This window comes from Limulus polyphemus, unplaced genomic scaffold (assembly GCF_000517525.1).
Source record: "Limulus polyphemus unplaced genomic scaffold, Limulus_polyphemus-2.1.2 Scaffold1935, whole genome shotgun sequence".
NCBI lineage: Eukaryota > Metazoa > Arthropoda > Merostomata > Xiphosura > Limulidae > Limulus > Limulus polyphemus.
The window spans coordinates 180,200-194,678 of record NW_013667545.1 but is presented as its reverse complement, the minus strand read 5'-3'; the positions used below and the strand labels follow the sequence as shown (position 1 = coordinate 194,678).

At 33.5% G+C, this 14,479-nt stretch overlaps 1 protein-coding gene across 1 annotated transcript in view; it reads right to left on the bottom strand.

The window, feature by feature from the left end:
- Window positions 1–14,479, bottom strand: part of LOC106465413 (poly(ADP-ribose) glycohydrolase-like) — a 98,155-nt gene that overhangs the window by 2,072 nt on the left and 81,604 nt on the right. The window contains exons 16-18 of the mRNA XM_013925640.2: window positions 14,223–14,301; window positions 8,718–8,826; window positions 6,991–7,225 (exon numbers count right to left, since the gene is read on the bottom strand). Of these exons, the coding sequence (XP_013781094.1) occupies window positions 6,991–7,225; window positions 8,718–8,826; window positions 14,223–14,301 (423 nt within the window). The remainder of the gene's footprint in view (window positions 1–6,990; window positions 7,226–8,717; window positions 8,827–14,222; window positions 14,302–14,479) is intronic.

The following is a 14,479-nucleotide window of genomic DNA, read 5'->3' as shown; positions in this document are numbered from 1 at the left end:
GAGGATATGAAAAAAATAATTTTTTAGGTTTATACATACATTTGAATAACTAAAAATCATAAATTACTACATCAATACCATAGAATTTCACTATAATTTATAAAGCTTGGTAACTAAGATGTATTTTAGTCTAAAAAAATATGAAAGTTCGAGCAAACTAAAGACACACCCTACCTCCTTGAAATCTTGGTTCAAAAGAAAGAAATGGCATCCTGAGAAAGCCACTAGGGGACGTTCTGAGCTTATGATTGGTTATTCATGTCATATATAGAAGTGTATATAAGGGAGCTATTCCAAAACTTTAAATAGGTGGGCAGAGTGCCACTGTGTTTGATTTATCACATGAGCAATATCTCAGTAGATAGAAAAGATAAGACCTTATTTTATATTCTACCTTGTCAATATTGGTAATTTGAGTATGTAATTTGTAAAAAACTATAGACTTAGTATTTTGACTTTACAAACATATAATTTGAACAAATTCTGCATTCAACATACCACGTGACACACAAAGATCGATGTTTGTCTGTTTTTTTATATATTTACTTTTTAATTAAGAAATTGAGTAATATATAGTACTAAAATTTGAATTATAATCTACAGTTTCATACCAAACTTACTGATACAAATTTATGAAATAGTAGTTCAATAAAATTTTGAATGGGAGTCAACAAATGAGATGACATTGCCTTCCACTGCTGACCAATCTTGAAAGGGTTAATATACATACCTAGACTTAGTCGTAGGTTAACACAGGTATTATAGTATCAGTAAGAAGGCCTAAATATAGGTCTTAGCAGTATTGATTGAGACTTGATGTTTGAGATTTAATCTACATAATGCTTTATATTTAGTATCATTGCTACTGTGGAAGCACAGCTTCCTATTATTGCATAGTCCTATCAATTTTCACATCCAAACATTAGATCTATGCCTAGATATAAAATAAATGTCCAAGATTATAACAAGTCTAAAGATATCTACGTCTAATTTATCCTACTATACAAAGCTCTAGGTTTCAGCCATGCAGCAATATTTGCTCAATGTAGGAAAGCCCTAGACAAAGGAGAAAATGCTTGGTAGTTAGTGTAAATACTTTAGTATTTGAATAAAAACAAACTTGGCACAAATTCCTATCTAACACCAACTTTTTTATATTGTGCCGAGGGTGGTACTTAAAAAGCAAAGTTGATTTTTCTGTCCTGAATAGCTAAGCTCAGAGTACTTAGTAAATAGGTTGGATATGATGTCAACATGCATTATTATTATGAGTGCAAAAACACTATTATAAACAGCAACAACTGTTAGAAAATTATTTATACCTAGTATTAAGTTTTATACTTTCAGTTTTTGTATCAGAGATTATAGTGAATGTAACAAAAGTTAACATTTTCTTAAATCAAAAATTTATTTCCAATAATACTTACTTCTCTGTTACATTTACAGCTATTACTCAACTGTCAGGGTTTTTTCCTTTGCCCATCTAAGCACTGATCTGATGTTTTCTCACTTGTGCCAGTTTTTTTTATACCACACTTAATTGCCCTTGGCAATATATGTCTCATGACACTCTCCATCTATGTCAGTGCACCTTCTATCCTGGTACTGTATATAAGGACCTCATTCAGATAATGTTATAACTTTTCCGAGACTGACTCAATCCCAGTCTCTAACACCAGCTCTTAGTGGGGAGGAAAGTATTATTGGAAATACATTTTCAATTTAGAAAATTGTTAACTTCCAAAACATATCTACACTCATACTTACAGCTAGAATCCTACATTGATAAGGTGGAGGGGTCAGTGAGGGCATTATCCATACAGAAAGCATCTGCATAGATCATGGCTATGTCAATAGAAGATTGGCACCCTAGTGGGGGAACTGCACTACATCCAGAACAGGTATACTCTTCATATACTTTGGGTGAAATTTTGCATGATTTGTCTTCACTATTGGCCAGGCCCAAACCAGATAGCCAAGGTTCACTACTTGGGGTTGGAATTATAAGGCCATGGTCCCTGTATCCCACGTTGGTGGCTATGGCAATTGGACCAAAATCTACATATGTATATATATATATACTTGGGAGTAGATCCCAACCTGTAGCCAGAGAGTGATGCATTAGTCACCAGAATCATGATGAGTAGGTAAGCAACACTGAAGTGGACAAACCTTCTCCTTAACCTGAAGTCCAAAAGGCAACACCCCATGCTTAGAATGATGAGATCGTGTATACCTTACTAAACCTGAGCAAAAAGAACTCATCCTGTCTGGAATTATGAACACTTATCCTCAACTGTGTGGGCAAGGTAAATTCCACTTGCTTCCGGAATTATGGGGAGGACGTGGAACAAACTGTGCTCAACCAAGGACCCAGGATGGGACCATTGTGCATTTGGAATTACAAGAATACAATGGACCTTCTTCCCTGAACAATCTACTGAGCCAATATTGATAAAAAAGAAGGACCTGAACTGGTACTATGAGTAGGCTCTCGCATAGACTGGTACCTCTCCTACTGACATCTGGGAAAAAAAACTTCCAGAGTTCTGAGAAACAGTGCAATAGGTGAACCAAGGTCCATAAATTTTTAAAAGCAAACCAACCCTGATTTATTCAATCCAATGATTGGCATGGATGGGCAATATCCCCTTATCCTTTACTCGTGATAGTCTATGATTGGCAGTCCAGCATAGTACAGTAGTACCACTTAGTCAGCCTTGAGGTGGTCTTATGGAACACCTCATTTCTACAGAGCTTGTTGCAACCTGTATAAGGTATATTGAATTAGTATTTGCTAGAGTGGAATTGGTTTGATAAAAGCACACCTGCCTGGGCAACACTTGTCACAGAGTGGGATCCTGTAAAAATGAGGGAAGGGACCCTGAAAGGTAGCAAAGAAAATACTCACCCTTCTGTATAATCTTTCAAGCTCTTGTTCCAAAGGCATGTGGGATTCGAGTGATGCCCACATTCCCAAAAGAGATAGAACCATCCATGCTGTGGGAGAGATAAGAGTCTGGCATTTCGTTCTATAGTGTGGAGCCTGATGGGAGTCAATTGAGCCTGACTGAGAGATGAGATGTAAAACATAAAATACCCAGGCTGATGACATATTGAATTGGAGCAATAACAGATGTCTCAGCCCTGGGAATGAAGACTGCCTTGGTTGTTTCTGAAAGTACAATCGGGATGTGATGTTCTGACAATTGACGAGATGGCGCCAGGAGTAGTCATCTATGGAATGGTGTGTGCACAGAGTGATGGAATGTAGGTGAAGAGAAGAAACTTGTACAATATGGCAGAACCCATGTGAAGCCAATCCAAATCCAAAGACACAAAAAAAATGCTGATAGTGGTGGGATGCCACCACTATGGCAATGTACAGATAAGAGCCGACTACAATGAACTTCGACATCTACAATTCCAGTGAAAAATGTCAACTCAGATTGAGGAATGAGTAACTTGTGAACCTTGAAGAATCTAGGCATTGATACAGATGAGAAAGATTGTTGACAGGACATCAATCTCCTGTCTTTTTAGGTCCAACAACTGACGAACTAGCACAACTTTCTCACTACCCCCAGACCGACCAAACTGATAGCCCTAGAACTAAGTTCCAAATCCCAAGGATCTGCAGGAGATGGAAACCTTACAGCTTGGGTAGATAATAGTGGTGAAGATGTAAACTGAATGACTAATCCTGACTTAAGGACCTGTAGTGCTCCTGGATCTGTGGTTAAGGTTACCATACGTCCAGAAATTCTTGGAGCTGAGCTTCCACAGATCCTGAAGGCATACAATAATCACCAGCACTGCTGGCGGCGATCTAACCGAGCAGCAAAACCCATAGATATAGACAGAATCTATTCTGAGTACCAGTGTACCGATAGGCTGATGTCGGTGGTCGGAACCAACTTATTAGGGACAGAATTATGACCCCCTGTAGGAGCCAAGGAAATTCGAGACAACAGGGATGAATGTAGAAACCGACAACTGAACCAATACGCATGTTAACAATGGTTCCAACAAAGTGAAAAAAAGGAAAACAAATTGTTAGAGTTGTAAGTCCGTAGACTTACCCTGTACCATCAGAGGACCGTGATCTATTCAGGTTAACTACAAACTCCACCTTAGAACCCCGAAAGTGGTAGGCTAAATCACGAAGTTCCGACGTCTATGTGAGATAAGGCATAACTGCCCCTTCACATAACTGATAAGTAAGCCTCCCAGCATGAACTACAATGTCCATGAATGGAGAGAAAGCTAAAGATATGCTCCAAGACCTTCAACCATCAAGTAAGGTGCAGGCTCAAAAGCAACTGGGGAAAGACCCAAAACAACACACTCTCAATGAACCAACAGAAGAAAAGAAATCAAAGGCAGCTTATCCCAAAATGTCCTCCTTTTTTGTTTTTATGTCACTTAAAAACTGTGTTGATTGGAACAATATTTGGTCAAGTAAGTTTGTTTTGTTAGAGCAAAGCAACGTTGGGCCATCTGCTGTGTCCACTATATGAAATCAAACCCCGAATTTCAGTGTTGCAAGTCCGCAACCTCACCAATGTCCCACATGGGGGATGAAAAGTCAACAGACTAAAAGAAGGTGCAGGAAAAAGCAAATCTAAATTCTCTCCATAATGTCATTTTCAGTCTCGTAGCCCCCCAGAAGAACACCACAGAACCAAATATATATGTCTCCATCTCACAACAAATAAGATCACTGACAGTCTCAACCAAGTGTGCCCATGTGGTAGAAGGTTTTGTGGTCAGATGAAACAAATATTTAGCTTTTTTTGGTTTAAATTCAAAGCATTATGTATGGTGCAATCCCAACACAACTCATCACCCAGTCAACCACCCCCCCCCCCCAAACTGTCAAGTATGGTGGTGGCAGCATCATGTTATGGGGATGCTTCTCATCAGTAGGGACTTGGAAGCTTGTCAGGATGGTGCAAAGTACAGGTGAATCCCGAGGAAAACCTGCTTGAGTCAGTCAAAAATCTAAAACTGAATCGAAAATTCACGTTACAAGCAGGACAATGACCCAAAGCACAAGGCCAAAGCCACACTGGAGTAGTTTCAAAAGAAGTGAATGTCCTGGAGTGGTCTAGTCAAAGTCATGACAAAACTTGAAGATTGCAGTCCATTAACGATCCCGAACAAACTTGTCAGAATTGAAACAATTTTGCTAGGGAGAATGGACAAAAATTAAACCATTCCATTGTGCAAAGCTGGTAGAGACCTATCCAAAAAGACTCGCAGCAGTAATTGCTGCCAAAGGTGATTCCACCAAGTACTGACTTAGGGGGCTGAATACTTGTGCAATCAACAAATTTCAGTTTATATATTTTCTTTGTAGGTTTTGCTGACATTCAACCTCTTTCACACATAACAATGTTAAGTTTGATCATTAGAGTTTTGAATAAAAACATGTTCATGAAAAACAATTTTTACATTATTTGTGTGTGACATTATTGGTAGGGGTGAATACTTTTGCAAGGCACTGTAGGTGGAGAGTGTCATGAGACATATCGCCAAGGGCAATTAAGTGGGGTGTAACAAACTGAAGCAAGCAAGAAAAAATCAGACCAATGCTTAGTTGCGCCAAGGAAGAAATCATGGTAGTTGAGTAATAGTTGTGAGTGTGAGAGGAGGTAAGTATGTTTTGGAATACGTTTTTTTTTATCAACAGTGTGAGTTGTTAAGCTAGACTGTACTATTATTCTGATAGAGTGAGAAGGTAGAATTTAATTAAATGGAGGCTTGATACCAGTTAATTGATAGGTTGTAATATTATTATGATGAATTTAATATCCTTGGAACTTTACATTTATTGGTTGAAATATGAATATTATTCCAGAAATGTGCTGTTATTGATTGAGAATTTTCCACAAGGGAATCCAATGAAATATTATAGTATAGAAAGAAGTTTTATTGGAAAACTAAGAAATGATGTCAGTGGAAGTAATGAGTGTTGTGTATTTTGCATCTGCTTTTAGAGTGAAGTGACAGTTTCATACCAATATTTTGTTCCTGAAATATAAAACAAAGCCATTGCTGATCAACAAAAGCAAAAAAGTATTTATTTGAAAGTTTTGTTCTGTTCAGCATTAAGGTGGAAAAAAATAAAGAAAAGTGTAAGTAGTTAATTTTTTAGTATATGACACATGTTGGCTTTATAACTAAACATTTATTAATCTCGCCTTATATGTTGTATGACTGTGAAGGAGAAAGTTCAAGGGAAGTATCAAGCTACTCCTTTGACTCCAGCCAATAAATCAAAAACTAAATTACTCCATGAGAGACAAAATACCTTACTGAATATTGTGGTGGTGAAGCTAATTTAATGGATGTAAAACTTGGATATATTTCCTAACTTTACACTCCTTGTAAAGTGTTAAGTGTATGAAGCCTGCATCAAACTAATTCATGACCTGTTTATTTGATATTTATCAAGAAACACTTCTTTCCACATTGTTAAAAACCCTTATGCATAGGTCTCCTTTCACAAGTTGCACTTAAAGCACAACTTCTCAGCTATAAGGAATTAGTAGGAAATGATTTTATATAACAGTTCAATATGCATTTTTGTTGTTTATGTTATGAAACATATTTTCAGACAATTTTATTTTTAAGAATAAAAAATGTAATTAGCTAGATCAACTTTTCAATATATTGTAGTGTATTATGTGGAATTTTCTAATCCAACTATTATATACTGACATTAATTTGCTTTTTAATCACTACTAATTTATGATTGGCATAAAAATATAAATTATCAGTACAAAACATTTATCACAGAAAACAGCATAACTTAAGATTAATCTCATAACATAAGATACTCTTAAAAATCGAGATGTTTCTTAACTCTAAAAATACATATGTTATACTGTTTTAAGATTATTTGTAAACTTTATATTATGCCACATTAGATTAAAATCAAATATAGTAGTAATGTTCAAACATAAGGAACTCCTGTATACATACTTATTAAGATTTCCTTGTGCAACAGGAAATCACACATGGCCTCAATGTCATTTTTCAGTTCTTCATTTCCAAAGGTGAAATACAAAATATCTCTTTGTGCTTCTGAAGCAGCAAGCAACTGTATCAAAGCCTTTAGACGTGGATCTCCTCGGAAAGCTCCACAACCCCAGTTTCCGGTAGCAATTGCTGGTAGGTGTTCTGGTGCTACTGTGTCATCGTAAAATCCACAGTATGCCTATTTAATCAAAATAATTATCTCAGTGTACTACACAATTTCTTCATTGTTTGACTCTTCTTTAAATATCTACACAAGGTTGTATCAAAGTAATTATTTTAGAATAATACATTATAAATGTCTTTGTTTTATTTAATTATTTTGGCATCAGCTTTGAGTATGCATTAATTAAATGCACACAGTTTTAAAACAAGCACATACTGTGTTTTTATCATTTGCAGAATATGAAAATCATAAACTTACCTAAAATTAATAATAATGTCTTACTTTTATGTACCTATATTAAATCTACTGAAAATTTCTAAAACTGAACAAGCCAACACTTTGTTTGTAAGGTTGCACTACTGGCTATTCCTAAAACTAAACAAGCCAACATTTGTTTTGTAATGTTGCACTACTTGCTATTCCTGAAACCAAACAAGCCAATATTTTGTTTGTAATGTTGCACTACTGGCTATTCCTGAAACCAAACAAGCCAATATTTTGTTTGTAATGTTGCACTACTGGCTATTCCTGAAACTAAACAAGCCAACATTTTCTTTGTAAAGTTGCACTACTGGCTATTCCTGAAACCAAACAAGCCAATATTTTGTTTGTAATGTTTCACTACTGGCTATTCCTGAAACTAAACAAGCCAATATTTTGCTTTTAATGTTACATTATTGGCTCTTAAAATTAATAGTAAAAACAAAACAGATATATAAAATGTAGGCAAGGTCTATATGCATTCTGTAATCTCAATTTCAATAAAAAACTCAATTTGTTTTAAAACTGGAATAATAACATAAAATCATATTCAATTCAATGCATAACAACTAGAAAAACGTTATGATCTTCAAATTTTCATCATATAAACACTTTTTATTTTAAGTTTTTCACAAGTGGAGAGTATAATCCTTTTTAAATCTTAAATGGTGCTATTTAAATTATTTTTCAACATAAACGTGGCCATTATTTTAACTCACTCACTCTGAATACGATTGCCTGCTAATGGTATTCAAGTTATACACAGCAAAAATAGCGTAAACAAATGACATCCACTACTATTCTAGCTTAATGATAGAAAATGACTGCTATCCTAATTCAAGTCAAATTTCCTAATACAGAGTAATATACCTAAATGATTTATGAAAGTATGTTTCAGTATAAGACTGCTGAATACAGCTTAAAGTATATACATTACAATCAACCTTAGGATTCAGTCATTCACAAAAGAAAACTATTTTGTAATATGATAATGCTGAACTACAAAATCTAAGATACTAAATATGCAAAGAATGAAACAGCTGCTTCACTCTTTGTGTAAAATGATGTAACAATTACACCACTATCAATGTAGCTGTACTTTCAAGTAATGGATTAAAGAAAGCTTGCTACTGTATCTTGTTTCATGTATGTTAGAAAAATAGAAGTCAGGCATTATATGATTTCAACATTTGAAGTAAATAACATCAAGTACTCAAACACAACTATATTATACACAACAAAATACCTTATTCAATTCTCGCTTGACAAAGTGATATTGATATTGCTGCTCTGGCTTGTAGAAATGTGTAGCATCCATAGCCACAATCTGAGTGTATTTTCGACCCCAGCTGTCACTAGATAAGCAAAGAAAGAAATATATATCAGTTAATGCTGATTGATTTTCTCTTAACTTTAATAACATGAAAAATATGTATAAACATTTTCTATTTCTAAAGAACATACACCACCAAAACTATCATAATTTTTCTCTACGATTTTAAAGATATAATTCCAAATACTGTTGCTCATAATTATTGCAAGATTTTTTGCTTGATTTCTTTTAGAAAATTAACGACTAAAAAGATCCAAGACAATTTGAATTTACAGTATAAATGTAAAACAAAGTTTGAATGTAAGGTGCACTGCATTAGTTTTGATGCAGATTCTTTGTATACCAAAATACTCTTAGAAGAAACTGTACAATTAAATGTTGAATTAGATTACTATGATAATGAAAACAATTTGTAGTTCCCTATGCACATGTTTTTAAACTATAAATTTCTTTATCAAGAAATCCTGATTTTTGTTTAAAAACATTCTCTATGATGAAAGAGATGGTGCAGGTATATGCTCCAAATTAATTCTTTCCTTGACTTAGCTTTATCTTTGCTTTCATGAAAAACAAGTGACAAAAAATTTCTGGTGCCTTTCAAGTTATTGTATGACCAAAGATACAAAACTGGATATAATTATAGAAATAGTGAATAAATTGGGTATAAAATTCAGATATGGTGTCATCATTATTAGCAGCTCCCTCTGGCAAATATCTAAATTAAAATATTGAAAACTGAGTTATTCCCACTGGCTGCTCCATCCTTGATAATCCTCTAGAAGTGGTCTTAATAGGAACCATGGGATCTTCAGCAGGTGGACTTTTTGCAGGTAAGTTATTCTCTGAAATTAAATAGCTGGCTATTCTCTCACCAACATATTCCCAAAGATGATCACAGTGGATGACCTTTGAATTGGACTGCTGTCCTTCTGGACTCTGTAAATCACATCTTTGATTATTCTCAGTATAAAATATGGTCCTTCCCAACATCCACTTTAATTTGGAGTTTGTCCTTTCTTGCAAAAAGAATTGTTCATCCATACCATGTCACCTATATGAAATACAATCTTATCACAGTGACTGTACATTCTATCACAAACTGATTTAAGACTTTCCCAAGTAAATTCATGTATGAAATCTTTAATCTTTATTCTTTACAGCCATGAGAGCTCTTTCAACTACCAATTCCTCGTGACATGCTGGAAGTTTGGTTCCACTGTGTCCTAGTCACTAGATGCAAGTTTATTCATAATAACTTCTCATATGAGTATTGTTCTTCTCAGTGATAAAGTAACCAACCTCCTGTTGTTACTGTAAGTTCAGTCTCTGGTGTATTAATTGTTATGTATTGTACATGGATTTTATGGCCATAGATGAAACTGGCCTAATCTTGCATCCATGCCTATGCATGAAGTCAGTTCCTCTTCATCAATGTCAATTACCCATACATCATGATGTATACAGAAGCTTCCTACAGTAAGGATAACTTCCAATTTCCCTCCTGCTGGAATTTTATATCCACTTGATGTTCATGTCAGTCTCTCTCTCTTCATCTCTCCTACTTTTCATTACCAAATCTGGTTGAACAATTACAATTTTAGACCTGGTGTCAGTCAACACAATGCAAGATTTTTCATCAATACATCCACTTACTCGTGGATGAGTTTCCTCAAATAATGAATTTATTTTCTCATTTGGGACAGATAATGATATTTTCTGCTGAATTTTGTCCAACAATATTAGATAATTCCTATGTTTTCAATGTCTCATTAGCTTTTTCTTGTTCCTTTGATCTGGTTGGGGTAGAATCTCCTTGGTGTATTAACAGTTGTTGATTCCTCACAATCTCAGCTCTAAAGGCCAGGTTTCCTACATCTATAACAGTTCTCTCTTTTTGGTATCCCTTGGGAGAAGTTCTTATTCCAAAATAGCTTTTGTTGGCAGTTTCAGGGAATATGTTCTTTCATGTTATACTTCAAGCATTTATTGTTTACTGATTTATTTCATCCATTCTGCTTCACTAGTTGTCTAACTGGTTCTTCTGGACTATCATCAGGGGGAATTGATGTTTCAATACTACTTGGTCTGATGATCCCATAACTTTAAGATGGTACCTTTAATTGTTTATCTGCAACTTTAATGGATTCAAGTTTCATTGCAAATTGCAAAGCTTCCTTTAAAGATGTACACCTACTCTGCTTCAACTTAAATGTCATATCCTTATCTGTTATGGCATCTATAACTGGTCATGTGATGATGAATCCATCATTTCACAAGGAGCATCCAGGTAAGATAATTGGGTACAACTTTCCAAATCTTTCCAAGTTCTGCTAAGATCTCTTTCTGCAATATCCTGATCCTTTTAAATAGGCAGAAAGATGAATAGCTTTTGTTCAATAACTATTCACTGCTCATTTACTTTGATAATGATTTTGAACTGAGCCTGATATGACTCCCATTGTACCATTACATCAAAGTTGTTGAATTGGCCTACTATATTCTGAAACCTGATTTGGTAGTGTCATGGCTGGAATACTCCAGGAAAGTCCTGCAGTCACAGGTGACACAGTATTACTAGTTGTAACCCAAACAGGTTCTCCTATTCCATATTTACTAATAAATTGTGCTTTATTTTGGAATTCTTGGGCAGATACAAAAAGATATGTGGCTGGTTTACTCTTTGAATTTACCAATTCATTTTCCAAATGTTTTATTCTGTCAGTGATTTTTTTGCACTCTTTCCTTTTGTCATTAAAAGTTTCTGAACTTTCTTGACATCTTACTGCACTTCTTTAAGCATTTTGTTTTAATCCCTCTGTACAGCTCTTTCAATCTTGTTTTCAGTCAGTTTATTTTTGTTCTTAATTCTACTTTAAATAATTGCCTCTTTCTTTTAACTCCCCTCTTAAATTCCTATCTCATTCTTCGATTTTTTACTCTTCCTTCTCAACCTTCTTTTAATTATTTCATCATCTCTAATAAAGTTTTGATCTATTTTAATTTTACCAAAATAACCCCACTTCTGACACAAGTGTTGTAACATTTCTATTATTGAGTAGGTTTTCTTGGATTATTGGTCAAAATAATAACAAATCCAGTTCCTGCAACAATAATGAATTAACTTATTTCTTTAAAAAAAATTTGCTAGGCCTAACTTACTTATAAACTTGTAGAATTCCAAGGCTAATCGATCAAATAACAGCATAGACACGTAATTATAATTTCTAACACTGAACTGACTTCTCACTTACTGTTTACTCGTACTTATATTGTATCCTTGTTCTAGATATTTCACAAAGCTTCTTGATTATTATATTACAATGAACTTTCTAAATAGTGCATTATCATAATAAGCAGTTCCCTCTAGCAAACATTTAAATTGAAACATTGAATATAAAGCTTACAATATATGTTACTACAACCATACATCGACAAATCAAAAGCCAATTTTAAACTCACAGTTTCATTATTAGTCTCATACATAGTACCTTTAAATAAAATGGTGACTATTTAGTGGCAGATTCCAAATCACAAATAAAACATAGATTTGGTCAAACCTTTAATGTTATTAATATAACTAAAAACTTAAATGGCAGCCAGTTAAATTACTTCATTTAAAGATATAATAGTGTTCAATAGTTCATTATGTCTACTAGCACATTTAACAGGTTCATAAAATTTTAAAGTATTAGAAAAAATCAAAACTATTTTTCTCTTAATTTCAAAGTTTTAAAGTTATGATTTTGTGAAATTTTTGTTTTTACTCTAATGACTTTCTCAAGTGCTATGATGGTGTTTACTACTCAACAGCGTGTGTAAAGTGCTCATAAAGTTTTGTTTACATGCTTTTTGCAGTGTGTTTGAGATCTTAATTTGTATTGCACATCTGGCCCATTCCTACTATAAGTACTACTGTACTTATTATAGGTAATAGTTCAATGATACATAGATCAGATGGTCATAAAAAGGCCTTAGTAATATTTGTATAAGTTACCAGGAACATAAGACATTTCTTTTGTATTTCTTTATTTTTTATAATATGCAAATTAGCCCCAGTGGTAATGTTACACAACATGAGCCAGAATATGTCTTTGTACCTATTTCATTATATTTTCATACAAAATGCATAATATGAAGATATTTTTTGATAAAATGTCCAAAATCTAGATAACACTATGTAAACGGTATAAGCTACCTTAAGTACAAACTGGTCATTTCATGAAATTTTAAGACAATACTAGTACAAATAAATTTACATTAGATTAAATTACTGACCAATTATTTACAAACTGAATATTTTAAAAGGCAGATATGGAACATTATATATGTTCATGCATAAACCTCCTGCCTATCTTACTAGACTTTTCATTTTATATTTCTCTTATGTCTGAAATTTCCACAATTTTACCCCCCCCCCCTATTGTTTAACATGATAGAGAGAATGAAGATAATTTTGAACTTTGTGACATTTAATACTATTGTAACATTTTTAACAAAATGCCTGAAAGAGAATTTTGTTGTATATTTCCTTCTCTCAACTTCTGTCAGATAATGCATATCTCTGTCCAATATAGGTCCATCTAAATGAATTCACACATAAAAATGAACAAATAGGTGAAAAGTGCACATCATTAAAGTGGATAACAAAAGATTTAAAGCTTACTTCAATGCTGATTCTTTGCCATTGCATTTTAAGGTGTTCATACATTGTGAAAAAGATGACTTGCCGTTAGTCAACTGTCTATCAATCAACCAGTTAAAAGAAGCCTCATATATCAATTTTGGTTTAACATAATCAAAGTAGACAAGGCAATCTCAGACCAAACCTACCAGTACTTATTAGTTTTGAATAAACTGGGTGGATGACAACTTTGACAACAGAAGTAGCACAAATCTGATAAATGGTGGCCAACTCTCATCTTTGTAAAATTTTTTACCAAACTTAAAAAGTGTTTAAGACCAAAACAATAAATAACAGAATAAACACATTTTTAAACATGACATTAAAATTTCAAACTGCAATTTTGTTTCTTTTGATTGAATATAATAATGTCAGACATATTTCTCTAAATCAGCAGTTGTTAGATCACACAAAATGTTTTAACACTTAAACTTGTAGATTTATGAAGAATACCTGAAGAACAGAAGCAATCACCTATGAACATATGAAAAATACAAAGAGTAAAGATCCTAAGATGCATTCAGCATATATATATATATATATATATACATATCGGTGGTATTAAGAAAGAATGATGAACAAGGAAATAAGTACTACAAGTGGATGTACTTATAAACATGGTTAGTTCAATTAAAAAAAAACAATCACCTGTTTATTTCATTCAATACAAAATATAACTTTACTTCAGATCAATCTTCAAATGTATAAATTTGATATTTTTTTACTATAGAGGCTACCTTGATGTAGAATCTATATAATCTCCAGACCAAATAAAGGTATTTCCATACCCACAATACTCATTGTATTGTTCTGCCCCTGTAAAAACAGAATAGAAAATTGAAAAGTAACACAATTGTTGTACCCAGCATAAAGTTTGTTTTATGATATCAAAATACAAAGTTTTATGTTATTTTTTTCATTATTTTATGTTTTAATATAAACTTTTCGATATAAAATCAGAATAAACCATGTATATATATACACACTGAGTGGT